The sequence below is a fragment of the Lampetra fluviatilis genome, chromosome 33, assembly GCF_964198595.1.
Source record: "Lampetra fluviatilis chromosome 33, kcLamFluv1.1, whole genome shotgun sequence".
NCBI lineage: Eukaryota > Metazoa > Chordata > Hyperoartia > Petromyzontiformes > Petromyzontidae > Lampetra > Lampetra fluviatilis.
The window spans coordinates 5,285,589-5,308,610 of NC_136307.1; the positions used below are offsets into that span (position 1 = coordinate 5,285,589).

At 47.4% G+C, this 23,022-nt stretch overlaps 1 protein-coding gene across 1 annotated transcript; it reads left to right on the forward strand.

Annotated features, from left to right (window-relative positions):
* Positions 1–662: 662 nt before the first annotated feature.
* Positions 663–19,478, forward strand: STUM (stum, mechanosensory transduction mediator homolog). The gene is made up of 4 exons (XM_078871880.1): positions 663–927; positions 1,649–2,489; positions 11,198–11,377; positions 15,277–19,478. Exons 2-4 carry the CDS (start codon positions 2,240–2,242, stop codon positions 15,309–15,311), a joined length of 465 nt encoding a protein of 154 aa, XP_078728006.1. The 5' UTR covers positions 663–927; positions 1,649–2,239; the 3' UTR covers positions 15,312–19,478.
* The last annotated feature ends 3,544 nt before the right edge of the window (positions 19,479–23,022 follow it).

Sequence of the window (23,022 nt, forward strand, 5' to 3'; positions counted from 1 at the left end):
CAGGAAGGGATGGTTGGCAGAAAACAATGCATAGATTGATGGGATGGAGATTGGGTAATGCGGAGGGGAGGGTGCCTTGGAGTGGTTTTGAGGGAGAGGCTGCCCTGGGAATTGGGGAACAGGGGGAGGCATGGAGGCTGGGTGTGTGTGTGTGCGCGCTTCAGCCTCAAATGAGTAACTGGTGAGGTGTGTGAAATTATCGCTACTAGAGATACAAAGGCGGTCGGGCGTGGTGATGGCCACCTACCCGCTTGTGTCGTGCCGGCCTTCATAAGTGCTCGCCCAGCAACTTACCCCATGTGTCTGTTCAGGCTATACGGGGGATCCTTGTCATTGTATATGGGGAGCGGTAGTGTAGCGGTTAACCGCGCTGCGCTCCGAAACCGACCACCCGAGTTCGATCCCGCTCACGGCCAACACCAGTGACGTTAATCTGAATCATGCCTGAGTCTCACCTAGGTCGACTCAGCCTCAAATGAGTACCTGGTGCGAAGTGTAAACATCGCCACTAGGGAGACAAAGGCGGCCGGGCGTGGTGCCGGCCACCCACACTCTCGCGTGCCTTCATAGGTGCTCGCTAACAGCACTTGCCCTAAACGTATGTTAAGGCTATACGGGGGCTCTGTGTCTTTGTGATGGGTGCGGTGAGTAGGGGGGGGGGTCGCGTGGCTGTTGGCGATGGGGGGAGAGCACCGCCTTTGTGTGCGCGCGCTCGCTGCAGCTTCACAGACCCCAGACACCCCCCACACACAGACACACACAGACACACGTGGAGTGTAGCGGTGCTGCAGGAGCAGCAGGAGCAGTAGGAGACCCACCACCTCCAAAGCCGTCGTCGTCATAATCGGCCCCCCTCCACCATCGTTGTTGTCTCTGCGCGCCGCTGCCGTGAAGGAGGAACAGGAGGAGGAGGAGCGGAATCCCCAGGTACCCGCACAGTGCGCACACCGGGCTCTGGCGGGCTCGACCGAGACACGGGGACGCACGCCAGGCACTCCCAGGCACTCCCAGGCACTGCCAGGCACTACCAAGGTGTACGCCGAGACGAGCCAGTCATTGGCGGGCACTCACGAGACACGAGGGCGCAACACCGCGTGGTTCCAGACACAGGGGTGCACGCTCCGAACTGCCTGGTTTTAATGAGTCACTGCAGGGGACTGGTTGCCAGACGCTACCACACACTTCCAGAGACTACCACACTCTACCAGAGGCTACTCTGCGCTATAGAACACGTCGAGTGACTTACTAGACTCCCCCAGAGACTACCAGACATTACCATCCACACACTGCCATATATTACCATAGACTACCGGACACTACCAGATACAACTAAGCACAGCAGGCGCGACTTGGGCGTGATAACCAGCCACTATCACACACACACACGCGCGCGCGTGTCCACCAAGAGCTAGCACCGGGCACTAGCAGGCACTGACCAGAGGTCGCAACCGGGTACCCGATACCCGTACCCTACCCGATACCCGGCTACCCGTACCCGGCCAGGTACGGGTACCCGTTTGCGACCCTGGTGCGGCCGGGTACGGGTACGGGTAGGCCGTGAGTCACTGGTGAGTAACCGTTTGTCACTCATTTCTCTCCGTGCCCGTCTTTATCTCTCCCTCTCCATCCTCTACTCGTTAACTCGCAGTGTGGAGTCGCGGGGGTAGAGAGAGAGAGGGCGGGACCCGGGTCAGAGTGAGTGGTTAAGAGAGAGAGAGAGGAGGTTCGTGGAATTGTGGTGGTGGACGTGAAGAAGGAGGTTGGGTAGGTGGTGGTGGGTAGTGGTGGAGGTTCAAGGAGGTGGTTTGGGTGGTGGTGGTGTTGATAGTGGATTACGTAGAAGTATTTGGTGGTGGTGGAGGTAGTGGTAGTGAAGGAGGAGGTGTTACTGGTGGAGAACCTTGTGGTTGTTGGTGGTGGAGGTGGTGAAAGTGGCAGTGGAGGTGGTGGCGGAGGTTAAGGAGACGTTTCAATAGGTGGTGGTTGAAGAGGTGGCGTAGCTGGTGGTGGAGGAGAGTTTGGGGTCGGTGGTGGTGTTGCAGGCGGTGGTGTGGGTGGTGGCAGTGTATGGGGAATTGCAATCGGTGGAGTTAGTGGAGGTGAAGGAGGCGTTGCAGTGGGTGATACGAGTAGTGGTTGTAGCGGTGGCAGTACTCAAGTAGACATTTCAGTCGGTGGTGGAGATAGTGGCGGTGAAGGCGTGGTTGCAGTAAGTGGTGGACTTAAGCCAGCCCTCTCAATGGAGCTCAAGGGGTTGGACGCCGATCAGGAATCGTTCACGGACAAAAGCGGTGGAGCGGGAGGAGGAGGAGGTGGTGGTGAAGCGGGCGGTGGAACAGGTGGAGGAAGAGGCGCAGGAGACGCGGCCACCGGAGGTGTCGTCATCCGGGTGAAGGAGAAGAAGGGACCTCTCCGTGCCGCCATCCCGCGGATGCCCATGCTCGCGGCTGTACTCTGCCTCCTCTGCAACATGGTCATTCCTGGCTCAGGTGCGATCGCCTCCTAGATCCACTCGTTAACACTGAATCGACGCGGAGATTTGCGCATCCGACTGGCGCACTCTGGGTCGACTTGGCATCAATGTCATCTTCCCTCTCGGAGTTGGGCATCAGCAAGCAGCGACTTTGTACAAAGCAGCCGTATAAATTTCGATTTAAAGCTTTCGTGACTGCAGGGATTTATCTTCTTGGTTCTTTCGGTAAAGTCACGTAGAAGGGAAGTAATAAAATAATAGAAATAAAACATAATAAAATAATTCTCACGACGTTTCGGCCACAATGCAAGCAGCCGTCCTCAGGTGAAGACCAGGTCTGTCGGGGAGACAGTTCGTGGTGGGCAGACAGCTGTCTTATTTTATTATTTTATTATGTTCTATTTTTATTATTTTATTACTTCCCTTCTACGTGACTTTACCGAAAGAATCAAGAAGATGAAAGCAGCAGTAGTTCAATGATGATGAGACTGGTCTCTGCCATGGGCATGTGGAATGTCCACCGATGGGTTAGGACATTTCAACCGACACAGGGGGGGTCTCCCTTGAATGGGGCTTAGGCTGTTGACAGGCTCTTCGTTAATAATGTACAACCCTTGTCAATCCACGGCTCATACTTTACCACGCTGGTCAGAACGGTTTGGTGATTGGCGAGGCAGAGGGGAGGTATGGCAGGATTGGTTAAGATGTCACTCACCACTGGTGTATACATATTAACCATGGCTGGCAATAGAACGTAGGTGGGCAGGTTTATAGCGCATCTGAGATCTTGCTATTGAAGGGATTGTACCGTTACCGAGTTGAGATTTGGGTTCGTGGTGGGCAGGCGGGGCCTTGAGTCGCTGCCTACTTGTAGCGTCACTGCTCTAACACTGACACCCAATTGTGGGGTTGTTCTCTCTGCATTTGCCAGTTTAGCGACTGTAAAACATGGGTTGGTGGAATGCCAAGTCATGATATGTATTTACACAGCAAAGCCTCGCTGGGTCTCGAGGCCCTTTTTTGTCGAGGAGGATCCTGCATCGGAATGTTTGGCCAAGTTCCATTACTCGGGAGTATTTTTTGGCTTCAAGAGGGAGAAACCTAGAGGACACTATTCAGAAGGGGATACAAACAAAAACAAACTCACCCCCAATTACGACAGGGCAGCAATCAAAGTTCCACACAGATGGATTCAACAGTTCTAGAATGGCCAGAACAGCGGTGGGACGTGGGGGGGGGATCAAGTAACCGGTTGCTGTTGAGAAAATGGATCGGAGCATCTGTTTAGCATTAAACGAAAATATGTTAAGGACGATTTAGTGAATCCACAGCACACAGCGCGCGGTGACCGGCGTTGACAACACGATCCGGGTTGGCTCTGCTGAAATCGTTGCCCACCACGGTTTCTCGGTACGCCACGTGTCGGTGGCGAGCGCACCTTCCCCGTTCGACTTTTTGGGGCGAAACGCGTGGGCTCCCACGGTGGTGGCGATGGTGGCGACGACGGCGATGAGTTTCACAGACAAATGTCCTTTCAACGCCACGCAAATAAATATATTTTTTGCTCACATTTGGAACATCTTCCCAGGGTGGGAATCTGGCCATTTTTTTGTACGCGGTATATACTGTATTTCAGTGTAAACACCTCAAAGTGGCCAAGATCGTGATGAGTACGGCAAGGAATGACCAAATTAATCTCTGTGGAACTCTGGCATACGTGCGGCGGGTTTTCTCTGAGCCGCAGCCCCTCCTCCAGTTTCCTGCCACACGAAGGTAAAAACAGCTTGCCAGTGGACATGGCCCACCAGCCCCCCTCCCCTCGGTGAGGCTTTCTCCTGTGTGCATAAAAAAGGTGCATTATTTGGAATTTCCTCCCGCACGACCCGTTAACCAAAACGGAGAACGAATAAAAAAAAGCGTCTTGAGTTGTGGACGTTGTAAGTGAAATGGAGAGATGGTAGCGGTGGGGGTAGGGGGGCGTTCGCAACGCACGCGGCTCACAATCAATGCCCCCCCCCGAACCCCTGCAGATGACATTCCTTTGCCTAATATGGGGGTGAGTTTCGTCGTCTTTCACGGACTTTGACGGCGCACGGATTATGGCATCGCCACCGCGCACAACGCGCTGCAACGGCGGCGGTCACAGTACGGAGTCGGTGAAAACGAACCCCGGGGGTGGGGAGGCGTGGGGGTTTGAGCGTGCGGTGCAGTGGTTAGTGCACCGTGCTGTGAAGCCGGCGATCTGAGTTCGATTCTCCGGCCACGACGAACATCAGTGGCGAAGTGATGTCTGAGCCGATATTGGTCTTGCTCCGTGACCGAATGGCATGGGGGGAGGCATTCATCCAGCACTGGATTTATAAGGAAGATATGGTCTGTACAATACAAATATTTGCGTGTTGTAACATGTACAAATACAAATATCCCCGTATAGCCTTAGCAGACTGTTGGGGAAAGTGTTATTAGCAAGCACCTACGAAGGCTGGCATGGCACACGAGGGGGTAGGTGGCCATCACCACGCATTTTGTCTCCCCAGTGGCGATGTTTACACATCATACTCGGTACTCATTTGAGGCTGATTCCGCTCGGAGAAGGCCCAGGACCGGTACAGAAAAATCCTCACCGATGTTGGCCGTGAGTAGTAATTGAACTCTGCTCGCCGGATAGCACAGCGCATGCTAACTGCTACACGCTTGCAAGTGAACCCAGCACAATTTCACTCGCAATCATGCAGTGACCCAGATAATGAACTGGGTCCGTTATTCCTCCGTGGCCACTCATTAGTGGCTATCTGGCCAGAATCGCATATTGACGTGCCACAATTATTTGGTGCTGAGGGAGACATGGGGACGCCTTTTTGCCAAAACTTGTACATTGAGGATCGTGGCTTATGGCAAGCGCTACCCCTGGAATGGGGCACTGCCTTTCCACCTTTGTCTCTCCAGTGCTGATGCTGCTACTTGTGCCCTTGTTAACCAGATTGAGGCTGCACGGGATATTACAACTCTTAGGGCCGAGTCTACTTAGTGGTGGACCGGCACTGAGTGCACACGCACACACACGCAGGCAGATTAAGGGCATCTCGTTTGTATGTATGTTGAACTTGTTTTTAACCGTACATAGCCAACCGTTCTGATCCTGAGGTGCTTTGATGTACGCTGCAAATGGTGTGTGTGTAAGCCAGGGTGATGTTTGTGGACTTCGTTATAACTAGGCAGACACGGGCATTTGATTGAAAACTGGATGAACCCAATACACTATGAAGTTATTTTTTCACAGGTGTCCAAACCACAGCTGGTGGAAAATCACAGAGGAAGTAACATAGGTAGATAAATTAAACGATCGCATGTAAACTCGGAACAAAGTATTAGAATGATACGTAAAACATTTTTTGTTAACCAACAGCAAGAGTTAAAAATAATGGGAAGGAAAATTAGTCGCTCAAAAAGTTTGGAGAATGTCGCATAAAGTGAGTGGGCGATGGAGGCTCCGTTAGTCTCGTTAATTGGGCGGTGGCAAACACGCCCCCCCCTCCCCCGTTATAGGGGGCGATGTGAGAGGTTAATTGGTGTCGTTGTTAGAAAAAGGGCAGCGCTGAGAACAACAGCGTTGGGAACACCGCTGCTCACACCGCGCGCCGCACTGCTGCACGACTGCACACCCATGTCGACGGTTGTGGTTATGAAACAGGAGGAAATAGCTCAATTATCCACCGTGGGGTTTTTTTTATTCGTGTAAGCCGAGACATTACACGCGTTCCAAAGAGGTTTTGTTCGCCGTGAAGCCGCGCCACTCAGGCGTCGTCGTACCGTGACGAGGATTTATTTTCGTGAAATGCCCTCCGAGCATCTCAAAGGGCCTTGCAACACAATCCACACAACGCACTCGATCGTAATGGGGATGGATGCGCGTCGGAAAAAAACCTCCACGCGGTCCTCCAGTCTAATGCGCGGTTTTACTCGTTTTTAAAACATTTATTTACGAAGTTAAATCCTAAAATTGTGCGAATACCGTGTTCGCGAACGAATGCCATCTCACCGGAGACCGAACGTCGCCCGTTGACCTCCCGCCCGCACTAGCGACTATCACAAGGACCCGGGTGTGCCCTTGTGAGCGCTGCTATTTCCCAACGACAGAAGACGAGGACGACGAAGACGAACGCAGGCAGAAGAGGGGAAAACGGGAGAAAGGATCATAAAACAATGTTTTATTTGGGACAACGCGGTAAATACGAAACGGCGATATTTCCAGACGCGCGCGTACACGCGGGCACGCAGCAACCACGGATGTTCAGCGCCAGTGACAGTGAAGTGTCAAGGAACGGTTGCGATGTCCATGCCCACGTGCAGCCCTTTTGTCCATCCACTCTGGGGCGAAGTCCTCCTCGCCCCCCACGATGTGTGGATCGTGGAGGGCTATTTGACTTTTAATTCACTACGCTGGTCCGTGCGGGTTGATGAAGGGCAATTAGGAATTGCCCAGCACCGGTTCAGATATCGCTCGCCAACGATTGTTAACCTATGGGCGGGAATCGAAGTCTGGTTCGCCAGGTTCACAGCTCCATTTACCACGGCGCCACCGCTGCACCCATTATTGTTTATTGCCGAATAAACATCGCTCGAACGCAGCGGTGGATTTTAAACCCGGTGGCTGTACAAGTGCCGCAAGTGCGTTCGAGGCTGTGGCGAATATAGACTTCCTTTATTTGACCAAACCAGAGCCTCGTTGGCGATCGTCAACCGATTTTTGATTTGTGGGTCATGCAGGCGTTACAAGTTGTGCTTGAGCATGTGGCCCCTGAGCTGGGGGTGGGGGGGTACGGGAGCAGAAGGGGGGGGGGGCGAGGGGGGGGGGGCGTGGAGAGGTCTGTGGGGTCCTCGATGGATGCTAATTAATGCTGCATAGCGGATGGAGCGGATGGCTTCCTGCCAGTCCAACATTTGGGGCGGAGGGAGGAACAGTTGGGCCCCCCACCTTCCCCACACCCCCCACCCTACCCCATATGTTCTCGTACGCATGGGCTGATGACGGTTGCTGCTTAGCAACAGTCAATTTCAAAGTATTTGCTTTGTTGTTTTATGTATTGTTTTTTTCATATATTTTTTGGAAATAGACGGCTTGATTTAAAATGTGCATGATTTATCGAACAGAAGTAGCTCTGCTCAGTCTCCAGGTATCTGCGCGGCGGCAGCATGGCCTTGTTTGAAGACATCACACATGGAGCTATAATAATTATCTAATTATTAAAATATTAAAATGCTGATAATTATTTTCCCAAAAAATCCTCACTGAGCCTGAAGATTTGAAGCTTTCGTGACTGCAGGAATCCATACTCTTTGCCTGATGACGACCGCTTGTGTTGCGATGGAAACGTGATTTATTTGATTTTATTTCTAACTACGTGACTTTACCGAAAGAACCAAAGAGTATGAGCCTGAATATTTTATATTTTTTAATGTGAGGGTCCTGCACTGGGATGTATATATGGTCCATGAGTGCACGTGGGAGGAAACGGGAATTCCTCGAGAGAGAGAGAGAAAGAGAACCACAAAGACAAAGGGGACAGCAGTCAAAGGACCCCACGTGTCCATCTCATGGCCCTGCTGCGGTTTGGGAGTCTGACAGCAAGCGGCAATCTCTGCGTGATCCACCAACCCCGGCGTCATTGCATCTCCTTTTGTTGCGGAGCGTTCTCTTGCCATGGGGCGATGCACATCCCTGCGATGGTTGGCAACAGCTTCTCCGTCTCGTGGCGTGACGCTGACAGCACAATCGTGATTAAATTATTTGGTGGGGGGGGGGGGAAACATTAGCGCAATGATGGAAGACGTGGGACCTTTCCCCCGCCAGGGATGACGCAGTGTGCGCGAGAGGCATCATCACTGCGATGAGTCATGGGCCATGCCTCCAGGGGCGTCTCTTTCATGTCCAGATGCTGAGATCGACACGAAGCATCTCTCTCCACTTCTCTATATCTCTCGGTCTGCCTCTTTGTGCGTATCGCTGTGTGTGTGTCTCTTTCTCCGTGTCTATCTCTCTCTCTCTGACTCCATGTCTCTGTCTCACTATCTATGCCACTCTCTCGCTTCTATGTTTCTTTATATTTCTCTCTGCCTGTCCGTGCATGTTCGTGTGTCTCTCTCTTAATGTCTCTCTGTCTCTCTCTCCACGTGTCTACCTTTCACGGTCTCGTCACATCTGTCTGTCTCTCCACGTCTCTGTAGCTTTCCACGTCTCCTTCTCACCCCATGGTAATTAGATTTGTAACAATGCATTTTTTTGCGGGTCGCTGATAGACTGGAGTAAGCCACGTGACTGGTAGCCGCAGCCACGGTCACAGCGAGAGGGATACTGGATGTGGTGTGCAGGGTGCAGAAATAAAATCCGAGTTCGCCAACCCAGACCCAGCGGACGTAAAGCCCGGATTAACTCGAGATCTAACATCCCAGCGTGCATTGAATAACGCACGTAAATTTTGTTTTCAATTGTACATTCATGAACAATTATACGTACAATTTGTGTCTGGCCACCGAATACAAAGGTGCATGTGGAGGATGTTAAAATGTGACGACAGGTATAGTTGGGTCGATGCCTTCGGTGCCTTTAATGTCACGCTCGCATAGGAGGGGAAATGCTCAATTTGCTGATGATGGGGCTCATGCAGGTACACATTTCCGTCTTTAGCGCGAGGCTCAAAGCAAATGTATAACGTTAGGTTGACCTCAGCCGATCAGTGAATCTGATCGTCCCCTGGTTTGCCATTTTTGGGAGGGTCTAGTTAAAAAAAATCTTCGCTGTTGGATGTTTCTATTTATAACCGTACAATCGACTGTGTGTGCGCGCGCCAGATACATCAGATTCCTGACCCTTCACTCGGTAGCTCCCAGTCTTCTACATCTGTTAGATATTAAATGATTTGTAATCTTTAAAAATGACTGGCGTACGTTATCTGTAATGGGATCTAACGTGTTCCAGACAAAGACTGGCTTCTCTACTTATACACTCGCACACATTATCAGTCAACCTACCTATTACACATTGTAATCATTCATGTAATAATTGATTAAAACGGGATTCTTATTTCATGGCGTGAATTGAATAACGCGTGTAAAAATATTTTATTTTATTTTTACACTCATGAATACGGTAATTTAAATAAAGGTGTACGTAGGACGTCAGAAATGTCCCGGCAGGTATTGGGTAAGCAACTTACAATGCAGCAAGAACAAAATTCATGAAATCGAGAGAAGAGATAGTGGCGATGGGTGGGGATACGTGTGTGTAGGTTGGAGGAGCGTGAGTTAACGAAACGGGCAATTGCCTGGAAACAAAGGAGAAGACCCACAACCAAGCGGTGGTGATGATGAGACTGTAAGGGTGGTGCTTAAAGAATGTGTCAACTGGTTTCGCAAGGGCCAGCCCTAAAGTCACACGGTCGTAATGATGAGACTGTCAGAGGCGGTCCTGAAGAGAGGTCAGGTGTCAACTCCGCAACAGCTGAAGTAATCTGATAGGAGAGCTCTGATGAATTGTGATGTGGCGGCATCAACGAAATTGGCCGTGATGACCTCTTGACCTTTTGCACAGGGTAGCAAGCTCCGTCTCTTTCGCCGTTAAGTGCCTCCTAAATAAATCGTTACACTTTCTGTAAATAATGAGAAACTCGTCAGACAGAAACGTGCATGCAGACTTGAAACCAGTGAGAGCAGTAATAATTGTAGATGCATGAGGTGATACTGGTAGGAACCTCCTGGTTACACCAGCCCACAGGGGATTATTGTGTCCGTCCGTCGTGCATACAAAATGGGAGGGGTGGGACTGGGTGGAGAGGGGAGGGTGGGGAGGGGCTGGGTGGGGAGGAGAGGGTGGGGAGAGTGGGGCTGGGTGGGGAGGGGCTGGTCACCCCGTGGTGCCCTTATAAAACTCAACGTTTAACCTACTCACGCCGGCTTGTGCCCGCCCTCAGTCGGCCATATTTGCGTAATACACTACGCCGCCGTTGATGGCAAGAGGCACGATCGAGACAATTTGGCTTGGTCCGTCCAGCCTGCCCTGCGTGCCACGCGAGGGAGTCTAGAATGCACAACAGTCTTATTTTCGATCAAGACTTCAACATTATGGCTATATTATTGTTACACAGCAGCACGACAATGCTGTGATGTCACTTGACATGCAAGGCATGATGGGCGGACTGGGCCAAATGTTCACGATCACACCTTTGGCTGTCTAGAAATCACTTTTTGCACATTTTAATCACAATAATGCAGGGGTCGGCAGCCTGCGGCTCGTTAAGGAAAGTGTCGTGACGTTATTCATTAAGGAGTGTCTCGCATTCACACGCATTGTGGCTCTTGAAATATTGAGTTTTTACCGAATAAAAAAAAAAGTATCTTCTTGTTATTTTGGTTGCCGACTCTTGCACTAAAGGGAAGCTGCGATGGCGTGATGGTTCGAATGCTGGACTTGCAATCCAGAGGATGCTGATTCGGTGGACTGCAAGGCCGTGGGAAGCGGACTGTTTTAGATATACATTGATTTTGAGTCGTTGTATACGTTTCTGGTACACGGCGGTCCGCAGAAATGTTTTCAGGGCTGACCGTGGTCCCGAAAGGCTTGGGAACCACTCGTCCGTTGCCTATCCAATCGTTATCATTTTTGACTCTTTGCACTGCTTAACTGGCCGACAACTCGTCCCTTGCCCCACCAAACCCTCGTCGCCACAGGAACGCTGCTGTCTGCCTTCTCCGTGCTGTGCGGCGCGCGCACCGACCTGCCTGACCGCCACGTGTGCTGCGTCTTCTGGCTCAACGTGGCGGCGGCGCTCATCCAGCTGGGCACCGCCGTGCTCATCGTCGGCTGGATCCTCAGCATCTTCTGGGGCATGGACATGGTGTTGCTCTCCAGTGAGTTGCCCCCCCCCCTCCGCTATGGCCTCCCCCCCACACCTTTAAATCCATAACCCCACTCTCTACCCCCAGTGGTTGTCAAAACCTTTTTTGTTGGCTACTGTACCCTTTGATGAAAAATAAGAATAGGGAATAGGTTTAACCCTTTCTGGCAATAACACGGGTGGTGTTAAGATGTTCAAACACCACAATAGATACCTTTTTGCAAGGCATCAAGTCTGCATTAACCACATATGCTCGTGTAAAAACATACAAAACAAACATGCTCTGATAATATATGCATTGTCCTTGAAACTGATTCGCCTACACCAGAGATGGCCTTCTTTGTGGCCTTGTCTCACCAGTGTTAGACCAGAGAATGCCAAAAGGCGTACAGTACAACGACAATGCAAGTGTAGTGTTGTTCAACACGGAGGCACACACTCTGTACTGGGAGGCAACACTTTTATTTAACAACTTCCCTAGCGGGTAACACTCAACGTAACTCGGGTTCTATGCCAGTAGCGAGTTAGCTCGAGACGGAGACCCGGACTTGATTTCAACGACGAGCCAACAACGCTCTCGCGCCTGCCCCTTGATGCTCCTGGGCGTGGCCTCGCTCCGCCTTTGGCCACGCCCCCTTCGAGATCTTTCCCGAAGGATCCCGACCGAGCATCACGTGCCCCACTCGGGCTACCACGTCCCCCCTTGCCCTCTCTCTCTCAGGCCATCACAGGACTATGCCCCCTAGCGCTGGCTGACACGCCGCACTTACTCTGGTGCTGGAGAGAGGCTCCAGACGCACAGTTGCACTACTGTAACAGTAGCTGGTGCGAACACCCTAGTGACACCATTTTCGTCACTACACAAGTATCAGAACTCTTATAGCTCAAGTCGAGCAGTAATAAGAAAAGGTTTTTGATTTCGAGCAAAAAGGTCCTATAGATACTGTACTTTCATAATCAACGTTTTTGGGTTTAGATCGCGTTATTTATAAATGTGTCGTAACCCTCCACCACTCGACACGGCCAATCAGTAAAAAAGTGTCACGTTGACAAAAGACAAATTAGTTCACTGCTTTAGCCCACCGGTGTGTTGAAGCGCGAAACCACAACATTTACAATTTGAGTACGACGTTTCGCTGGTAATTGCATACAGCATCATCGGGCAATTCGCCAGAATGGTGAGGCTCTGCTGTGTCTCCCGTTCTTATATAGAGCAGCAGCAGGGTGACGTCATCATTAACTCATTAACTCATCAGGTGCAAAGATTTGAGGGGGGAGTTATTGTAATTATATACTAGATTAGTAATCAGGCTATTGTTACGATGCGAGTTGTAGATTAGTAATCATTTGGAATGTGTTTTATTGTGATTATGCTACATTAGTAATCAGTTAGTGTTTGTTTCCCTTATAAGGAATTGTAATGTATCTTATTTAATAATACGCTTCCAGGCCGCACTAAGCCTGTAGCTGTCTGAGCGATTAAAGTTATTTCTGTTTCTCTCAATTTCAATCGATTCTCTAATTAGTCTTTGCCAGTAGTAACTAGTTTTACACAGCACTTCAACGTTGTCAAAATCAATTGAGTGTCCCTGTTGGCATGCATGTTCTGCCACTGCCGACAGTTGTGTTTGTGATAATTTAATATTTCTCTGGTGTTCTTTTAGTCTTACACTAACGTTACGCCCTGTCTGTCCAATATAGCATCTGCCACATACACAATTAATCCTATATACACCTTCTGTTGATAATTTAGGTAATTCGTCTTTAGTGCACGTTACTAGTTGTTGAATTTTGTGTACTGTACCAAATCTTACTGTAATGTTTTGCTTTTGCAAAACACGGGCTAATTTGTCAGTTACTCCTGAGATAAATGGTATTTTTATTGTTTTAATAATCTGATCGCTTTCAGCAGTGTTGCTTTGCGATCGTGATTTGGCATTTAGTGCTCTGTTAATTTGAGCATTATTGTAGCCATTCTGTCTTAGTGCTTCTTTAACATGTTTAATCTCTCTCACTAGACTTTCACCATCTGACACTGTTGATTATGAATAATATTGGTCGCGAAAGCCTACGTGTTAAACAGATACTGTACTCCTTGTTGAATTGTTTCAACCGAGTATCCCCCCACCCCCCTTTGCCTGGCCCAACATGGTTCTGAGAAATACATTTATGAATAATGAACATCAATATTTTATCCAATTGATCGTGTTGTGAGGTATCCTGACTAGCTGGTAATTGCAAGAGAATATTAAACAAAATGTCAACGGACGCACTGGCATGCGTGACGTCATGTAATTCGCATTCACTGGCTTCTCTTGGAAACCAACATTGTTCACGATCAATAAGTCTATCAAATTTATTTGATATCGTTCTAGGTTACCATATGGATTTACATCTTATTATAGTCATTTTATATTGGCATATTCATACATGATTATTCACCAAATACTGTCATGTATGATATAATTTCACACATTTATAAATCACCTCACGAACCCCATTGGACATTGCCATGTACCCCCTCGTTTCTCCTCCCCACGACTTTGATCCTTCCCCCCTAACCCCACCCCCTCCCCTCCCCCCATTGAGCGGTGATGCCAAGTGGGATGGTTACCAGTCGAGTGTTGACTCCTAATATATTCAACATTTTCGACGAGTTCGTGTGTTTTTTGGTTCTGGGATTGTTTAGTTATTTATTATTCCACCTGTAGCGGTATTTGAACCCATGTGCACACATCAGATATTCCATGCTCTCGCCTAATAGGCTTTCCATCCAGCGTCCTGGTACCACAGTGGATACTCCCTGGGTGATCTTGTTTTTGCTCGTGACAGTGGTCGCCATAATCGTCAGGGCTGGGGAGACGTGAAGGAAGCCAGCACGCAGAGTCGGCACTGGAAATTATCCCAGGGGGCAGGGGCTCAGGACGGGGGGGGGGGGGTCCCAAAACATCCAGCGTTTTAAATATGGCACTATATTTATAAAAATATATATTTATACATTTAAATCAGTGTATTTTCCCTGGTAAATTTCAATAAAGTATATTTTTTAGGTCTCAAGGGGGGTTGGGGGAGGGGGGGTTATTAGCCCCTGAAAGGGGTTGCTATCTTTAAGACGAAGTCTTAAGCAAAATTGAACGATGCATTGATTCATTTTGATTCCCAAGCACACGGTACATGCATCAAATCATGCTCGTCATAATTATTTGTGATTCGTACGCGCATCTTGTACGTCATGGGTTCGTCGGATCAATGCAGCTACTAGTGGCTGCTACGCAACAAATGTACAGTAGTAAAATAAAACTCCTCAATTCTTCAATGGAATCGTGACCTGCATCGTGACAATTGAATTGTGCGTGTGCAGCTTGGGCTGTCCGGATGCTCATGTGCAGAAGAGCATCGCGTTTGCCCTTGAGCTGCTCCTCTGTGCTGTCAATCACATGTATAACAATAGTAGTAATTGACGGCCCTGTGTAATTCCACCACTGGATGAAGGTCTCCCCACGGTGTATTGGTTGTGGGGGTTGTATGTTCACACTTGAGCACCCGGGAATCAGGGCTCACCCAGGACCGGTTCAGATATCACTCGCGCTAATCTCAGCCCTGGCTGGGAATCGAACGCAGGTCGCCAGGTTCATAGCCCAGTACAGCGCTCCCTACCCTATAACATGTTTGTGGTCTGCGCTATAAACATTTACCTTTGCCCCTGATCCAGTGCTCTGACAAATCCACCATTTTAATTTGATTAAAAATGTCATCGAGTCCCCCATGCGCTTTTGGAATTTAGTGATGCTCATCTCCATTGCTCTTCCTGAGACAGTGGTGGAAATTCCACGTTCATATGGCAGGGATCAGCATCTCCTTAATTGAACAACACGATGATTGCGGTGGCACGTGTGTCTCCCCGACTCCCAGAGGGCCGTTCGCAGCAATATCCCCAGCAGCTGTGAGCGTGGAGAAAGTGGGAGCACGAGGAAGATGAGGAGGACGAGGAGATGAAGATGGAGACAATGACACATCTACGACCGATTCTCCTCCGCTGACCAGCACGTGCAAGAAACGCCCCGCAATTTCTCCACCACGGGCACAGCTGCCTCCTCAAAATCCTCATCTTACCAACAACCATGCCGATTCTTACCTCATTACTTTACAGGGGATCGTTAAATCATCGCACGATTCTGCCAACGCTTCAATAAAATTGCTCGGCCCAGTGGCGGCACCACCACATGGCCTTCAATACCATCGGGTGTATTCACCTGCGAGAAATGTACGTTTGTAAATTTGGCGAATCCATAGAGAGGTGTGAGTTGGTCGTGGGCGGTGTGATTAGCAGCGGTGGAAGAAGCTTGGAGTCAAGGTGAGTGAGGGACTGGGACCATCATTAGTGTCACTAGTCAATGACGATGGTACCTTCGTTCACCCCAGCGTCATCCCCAAGCAAGAGATGATAAATTCCCCCCAAAAACCCGCTGACATCTGTGTTCCCCATCCGTAAATATCACCTGCACCAGTGCCAGGTGTTTGGTGGGTGCTGAATTGCACAGAAACACATTTCTGTTAATTCTGACCTGGTTTAGCCTTTTGTTTGGGTTTTAACCCCACTGAAATCGAGTTTGGTTTGAGCAAATGACCAACTTCAGCCAATTACGTTCTGACCCATCGTGCTTTCTTTTAGGGGTGGAAGGATGCATCGATTCACGAATCAATATTGTTTTTTAAGCTCACAATACACTCATAGAATTACACGTGTAAGACTCTACCAATTATAATGCCTTTATAATTGGTAGTTGTATGGGAATGGGTTGAGGCACTGCAATGAAATAATATTGGAATCTTGAATTGCAATGTGACTTTCAATTGTGACAATTGCTCGGATTGCCAGGTAGTGAATCTTTCCACCCAAGATTGATCAGATTCGTTAAACAATGATTTCTATCTGACAAATAGACATTCGTCACCCTTGTGCTGGATGTACAGGACGATCAGTTTACAGATACTCCACTAAAATATGGAGAAATTATAGAGAATTTTACTTAAAAGCCTCAGCATCCCTCCCACAATCTCAGTGTGCTCATTAATCTGTAACACTCCTCTACGTACGATATGGAGCTATCGCTTTCGCAATATTCAATCACCTGTTGAGAAGAAAGTCAGAGGGCGTCTTTAGATGTCGGTGTGGAGTATCTGTAAATAGTTAACCCCGTGCAATAGAATTTACACTGACTGTATAACACAGATCATGTGTAGTCAAAAAAACTGACCTGTAGCTCTATAAATCCGTAACATGAAAATGTATCATCTATAGTGGCTTGAGGTGGAAGCCATCACTACTTGTCAATGTATAATACGACGCGTGTCAGGCCTGCCAGGTGCATTGACAGCCCCAAGTCATGACCCTGCCCTGACAATCTCATCTGCCCGGCCCTCTGGCTGTTGTTTCAGCCCTATGGGTCCACATCTCCAGTCTGTAAATTGTTAGGCTCAAATAGCCAACGTGTTAGTATTGTCCACTGACGGAAAAAAAATCCACGAATTTAACCATGACATGAAGTCTCATGGAGGAATGAACAAAATAATTACATTTCTTGGAAAAGGAGAAAAAACATATTCCACAGAATGATGTTGACGTTGCATTACACACAACCTTAGAAACGTTATTAGGAATTGCGATTTATAATATAATATGGTGCCAAATTGTTCATTTGTGGTATAGTATCTACGTATTTCCTATTCGTTGTGATTTATTATACAGTATTTATGATTGTTATTATTTGTCCGCTGGAATTCCACATGCTAGTACATTTATATACAGAAAACGTTACACATGTGCATTCCAGCTGTGACGCACGTGCGCACACACACATGCACACCCTCTCCGTGCATCACATAGGTGCTTCTACCCGCAGTGTGGTACATGTAGCGTCCACCTTGCCACGGTAAAAAAAAATGCTGCCAATATGACACTCGCAGCAGCTTGAAACTTCCTGGAGCTACCGGTCATTGGAAAAAGACACCAAACCACAACCCTCGAACCCGGTTTGCTTATCCGCCATTATCTCTTCACATCAATGCCTACTGGTAGCAGTCGTTATTACCGAGATGGCTTCTGCATTTCTCATGTTTTGTGAATTTACAGTTGTGATATCTAGTAGTGGTGTAACGTTGCGCCAATTTGTTGACTAATATTAATATATTTGCTAATCTCGCGAGACACGCATTCAATAATGCGCATTTGAGAATGGAAGCTTATTGCAATTTCCGACGTTGTACGGAATGGGTTCACGGTGAGCCCAGTTCAGGGTCACTACATTCACCATAATGTAAGACACAAATTGATTCTTGTAATGATATCGGGACAATTTGTCGAATCACCATTTGATGGCGCGGAGAATGATCGTTACAACCGCTATTATCTACTGGACCCGAATTCTCTGAATTAGTGCAGAAATTAAGCCACTCATGCACACACACAAATAAGATATCTCATTTGGGCTGTGCAATTTAGAGGACAAGTGTTGTTTGGGAGCACATACAGCTTGCTTATTTGAACTGTTCCTGGGTGATTCATAGCACACTGGGTTAAATACTGTAACGAAAACAGGACCGCAGCCAGCTGATACATCGATATATTTCTCTTCCTCGTGGTGAGAGGGGCAACAAATTATTTGAAAAATGTAATCAATGCACAGTGTAGTAAATGTGTGTGTGGGTGTATGACTAATGCTGCATGGCCACGTTACGTATCCATTACATTTCCGAAGTTTTAATTTTGGCTGTCTCTGGATGCTTTCACAGGAGTTCGAGTGCAGGGTATACATCTTGGCAGCACGTGGCTCCTATATACACGATGCATACTCTGACAAGCACGCATACGTACTGATACACCAGTATCTTTATCCAGGTTCTCATAAACTTGCTCGATTCAAGAGATATATTCTCTCCTTACCTATTTCACCTTCAATAGTGCCGTTTGTTGCTGACCGCCTAACGTTTTGTGCAATTGGGCCTGTGCTCAGCTATCGTTATTTAAAAAAAATAAAGGACAGGCAGGCAGGCAAGTATATGCGCCTCTCACCAATTGCGAGCATCCTGGTCAGAATTCACAGGGTTCACAGATGAACTGCCACCGATTTTATATATACGGTAGATGCACAGTGCTGAGGGCTGATAATGGGGATTTAAATAATTCAAAGGTCATTCAGCTCCTCCCACCTTTAGCTGCAGCCCGTTGCCAATCGCAGAGGGTGGATGACAGCATTTGCAGGCCAAAAAAAATTCTATATATAAACAGTGGAGAAATTGTAGGTGTGTGCCGAAATCCACGTAGAACCACCGTGCATAATTGTCCGGTCACTGATAAATGCACGCACGGTGACCATTATCCCGTGCACACATCCTTGCAGCGGGTTGACGTACACATACAGGAGCAGCAATTGCCTCTCCAGGGGTCAGCATATTCACCCAAAACCCTGAGCGACAAGTCCCCGTCGTTGTTAATGAGGCCGGACCTCATCCTTATGGGTATGTACATATATATTTATTTTCATCGTTGCCTATAACGCTGTGCACAAAATTGCGCCACGTGATTACATTCACCACACTGAAAAGAGAAAATATATAATAACGAAACGAGCGCGTGGCTACATTAAACGGAAGACGGCAGCTTACCCTTGAAGTGTCATGCATTGAATGGCGTGGCAAGGTTTTGGCCTCATGAATGTGCGCGATTCCTCCGAATGTGTCTATCGGTCAGCGTAAGTGGGAGAATCATTCGGTTCGATGTGAACGTGAGCCACGAGCACACGGCTCCGGCAGGCTGTATCTCAATCCGCCTCTATATTATCTAGTTCAATGCATTCGCACTTTTTAGTGTCCTTATATATTAGGTAGGCTGTAGTCTTTATATATATGTAGTTTTGTAGGCGAATATGCGAGCTCACGCAGCATTGATGATGCGTTTTACAATGCATAGGATCTACAGATCGGTTGCTGAACAATATTAAACGTGTATAGCCCAAAGTACGTGCGTGCATCTCTTTTAGAGATGAATAAAAGTGTTAATGTTATTATTTATGAATTTAATGGAATAATAAAAGTGCATTACTGTTGTATATAAAGTGCGCACGTTAAGTTTTTTTCGTTTGCTTCAATGGCTCCGCACGTGACACATTTACATTCTGGGTAAGCCCGAAATTTACACGGTCAATTTAAAATCATTATGAATTGCTCCACAATGTTTGAGAAATATTATATTGGCACGAAATGTTATAATTAGCGCTGCCGTAATTAAAATCTGCAACACTTTAACAGAGCTTGTTTTATGAGCCACGAGAAAATCCTGCTGCTGTTGGGAGCCCTCACAAGAAAACTCGAAATTACCAACAGTGACTCATCTCTGTGTGGCTTTTTGCCTGTCAAGTCCTTGCCAAATCCCCTGCCAGCCTTGACTGGCACACAACCTTTAATTTGTTATTTTTTCTGCCGGGCCCCTCGCTCAAGCCACGATTCAGCAATTGTACGTTTGCCAGGATAAATGATCGATTATTGTAAGGCCCTGATAATCATGGATCCCCCCCCCCCCCCCAAAAAAATGCTATATTATTATTGAAAGTATATGGAAGCAGAACTGTTCCGTGTCTTCACATATAAGTCAAAGTGTGTTTTAGTGCATTATCCCGTTGTCTTTCCAGACCAATATTTAGCAGAATTTGTTTCTAAAAAATCGAACTCGACTGGCTTTTACCTTCTGCGGCTCCTCATCAGAGTCAGGCTTGTAAAGAAATGCCGTTGGATTACCAGATGTTATTGTCAAGAGTACTCCATATAAACCATGGGACCCCATTCAACCGAAAAAGCGACATCGTACACAAACCCACTATGTTTTGCCATGTAGTATTATGGGTAAAAATTTGAAAGTATTTATATTGTCCTCAAATATAAATACTGTACACGCAGTTTCTGTGAATCATGAAATTGTATACTTCAATATTATATAAGGGACGTATGTCGTGGTTTAGGGTCTACAGAAGCAGTGCGGATACAGCACAAGGCATTTCCATTTCCGATCACGCTCAACTCATGGCTTCATCTAAACAAATGCGTGTCCAGTTTTATTCAGCCACAATTGTTCCTCAGCCAAGCATATCAAGTTGGATGAGACACCTTAAATGAACTCTGTGTTCCTGGCTTTGAGACACGCAGTGATCTTCATCTAAGAGGCTTTGAAAAATTACAATAATTATGTATGAATGACTCTGTAAATGCAAGCCCACGCTTTGTGTAACAATGAAACGCATTACAGAAGAGGGATCATTAACTGTCGTTTGGATCGTGTGTGCTAATTACTACCTTGGGGCCCAATGGGATATCCTTTGTCCGATCCTTTGGAGGAATTGTGTCTTGAGTGTACGGAGCAATATTAAAACATAATTTTACTTAGCCTTTGATACGTTCTGATGATTATATTTTATTCTCAGGGGCAAACGAACGTATTGGCGGTACACCGGTGCGCAGTATTTCTAAAAAAGCGAATAATTCTCAATTATTTATTTTCTCGCGATTTGCAACCTCGGTCAGAAAATCTTACGGGGTGGTGCGTCAAAATCAGTTCTCGTGATGTCGAAGCAGTCGGAAGACAAAAGTTATAAGCAGCTGAACACGAAGCTTTCACAGCCTATTGCTGTATCGCACACAGCCTGATGACGATTGGCACCGTGTTCCAAAGGCAGATTTGACTCGTGCCATAGACTTGATCGGACGGCTCCTTGATTCATTTCATGAATAATTTCTTGGCGGACAGTGGCAACAAAAGGTTATGACTCATGTCACGTTTGGGGCCGTCCATAAATGACGTCACGCACCTGGGGGGTGGGTCAGACATTTGTGACGAGGGGGGGGGGGTGAGAAATGTGACGTCACATCAAAATGCGCAACTTTAAATAAATATAGACAACACGTTCTACTTCATTAAATAGACTTTTTAATGAATGTTTTCTCTTACAACATCAAATTCCAAAGAACACAGGATGAGATGTTACTATCCTTTGTGCAAGCACTTCCAAGAGTTCATGAACAGTGAGCCTGGTGAAATTTGGGGAGCGCATCGTCAGTAGTGAACCTTTGGATCCTAGGGTGTTTCGGCCTTTCACACTATACACCCTCCCCAAAGGCGGCCAGCGACAGGGTGATCAATCCTACGCTTGCGTCCCATTCCCAATTAGTCATAGGAGTTCAGCGCCACATTAAATACGCACTACAATGACAACAGTTTAAAGCGATTTGAAGCATGTTTTATTTTTTCTGGGGGGGGAAGAGCTTTGTGACGTCATATTTGAGGAGGGGTCTGACTTTTTGTGACGCCGTGTGGCGAAAGAGGGGGGGGGGGTCAAAAATCGTCCAAAATCGCGTGACGTCATTTATGGACGGCCCCTTTGAATGGGAAAGCAGCTGCTGAATCCAAGGTAACGTCTGAGGGAGCGTCTGCAGCTCACTCAAGGGCAACAGCGACACCTTCAGACTGTTTTATGAGCGCCGGTGAAGCAATTCTGCACAAGCGTCACACGTGTACCGCCAATGCGTCCAAGTGTAACGCAAAGACACAATTAAAACAGCGGGATTTAAAATCTAAATGTGGCGATACGATAAAGACGTAACATTTATTTTCAAAAGTTTTTGTCTTCCCCCCACATCGTTTTGGTGTCAGACCACGACACATTAATCCGTTTGGTTATCTTGCACAGCAGTTGCAGAGCCTTCGTGTTTGAAAAAGTCCTATGGAAGTGGCTATTACTGAACTACTTCCGAGATCACTTCAAGATAACTGGCATTTGTATTCGTTGTGTGACAGTCAAATTCATATTTGGTTAGTTCTCGGAGTAGGGAATAAAATTTTCAACCGAATTCGCGTTTTTTTTGGTGGCGATTGGACTGAAACCATAAATGCACGGATTCATCTGCTGGAGTCTTTGCCTGGATTGGACCCCAGCATCTTAGCCAGTGCCACAGCCCAGCACTTTTGACCTCTGAGCCACCCTGTCACCTCTCCTAACTCAACACAGCAACCTAAGCTCATTCATGAGTGAAGGCGCAACACACAACTATGGAGCATATATAATGAACGACTAGTCTGTGCTCATTCAACGGAGGAGGAAAAACAAAACTGCACAAACTCTAACCCCTGATGCCCTCTCGAATCGGAAAACGAAAGATTCAAAAATGAAATTTGCTTAAACAAAAACGATTTCCCATTGCACGTTACATGTAAAACAAAACGTATTATAACGAACTTAACACATTAAAAAAAAAGTGCAGGATTCGGTTATTAAAACCCGACAAATTGTTTAACCCACATTCACAATGACAGTACTGTACCCTAGTTTCTAAAAACGTTTTTTTCTTCTTTTCTTTAAGTCCCAGCAAATTCAAAACGAGATCCACTAAATCGCAGTTGCAAGGTCTCCTACAGACACGTGTAGATCTCCCGCGCAATAAACAGCGCGCGCTTTGTTGTTATTGCTGTCGAACCTTCGTCACTAAACGCATCGCGCGTTTATTTGTGAGGAAAATAGTGGGTACGTTTAACAAAAAATAATACTATTTTAAATAAAGGATTTAAATAATTAACCTCGACCCCCCCCCCTCCTCCTCCTTCACGAGCTGGGC

Excerpts from the sequence above, each read along its gene's own strand:
- STUM (XM_078871880.1), top strand. The coding sequence starts at position 2,240 with ATGGAGCTCAAGGGGTTGGACGCCGATCAGGAATCGTTCACGGACAAA. Across the intron at positions 2,490-11,197 it reads CATGGTCATTCCTGGCTCAG|GAACGCTGCTGTCTGCCTTC; the intron begins GTGCGATCGCCT and ends TCGTCGCCACAG. Across the intron at positions 11,378-15,276 it reads GGACATGGTGTTGCTCTCCA|AGGGCCGTTCGCAGCAATAT; the intron begins GTGAGTTGCCCC and ends CCCGACTCCCAG.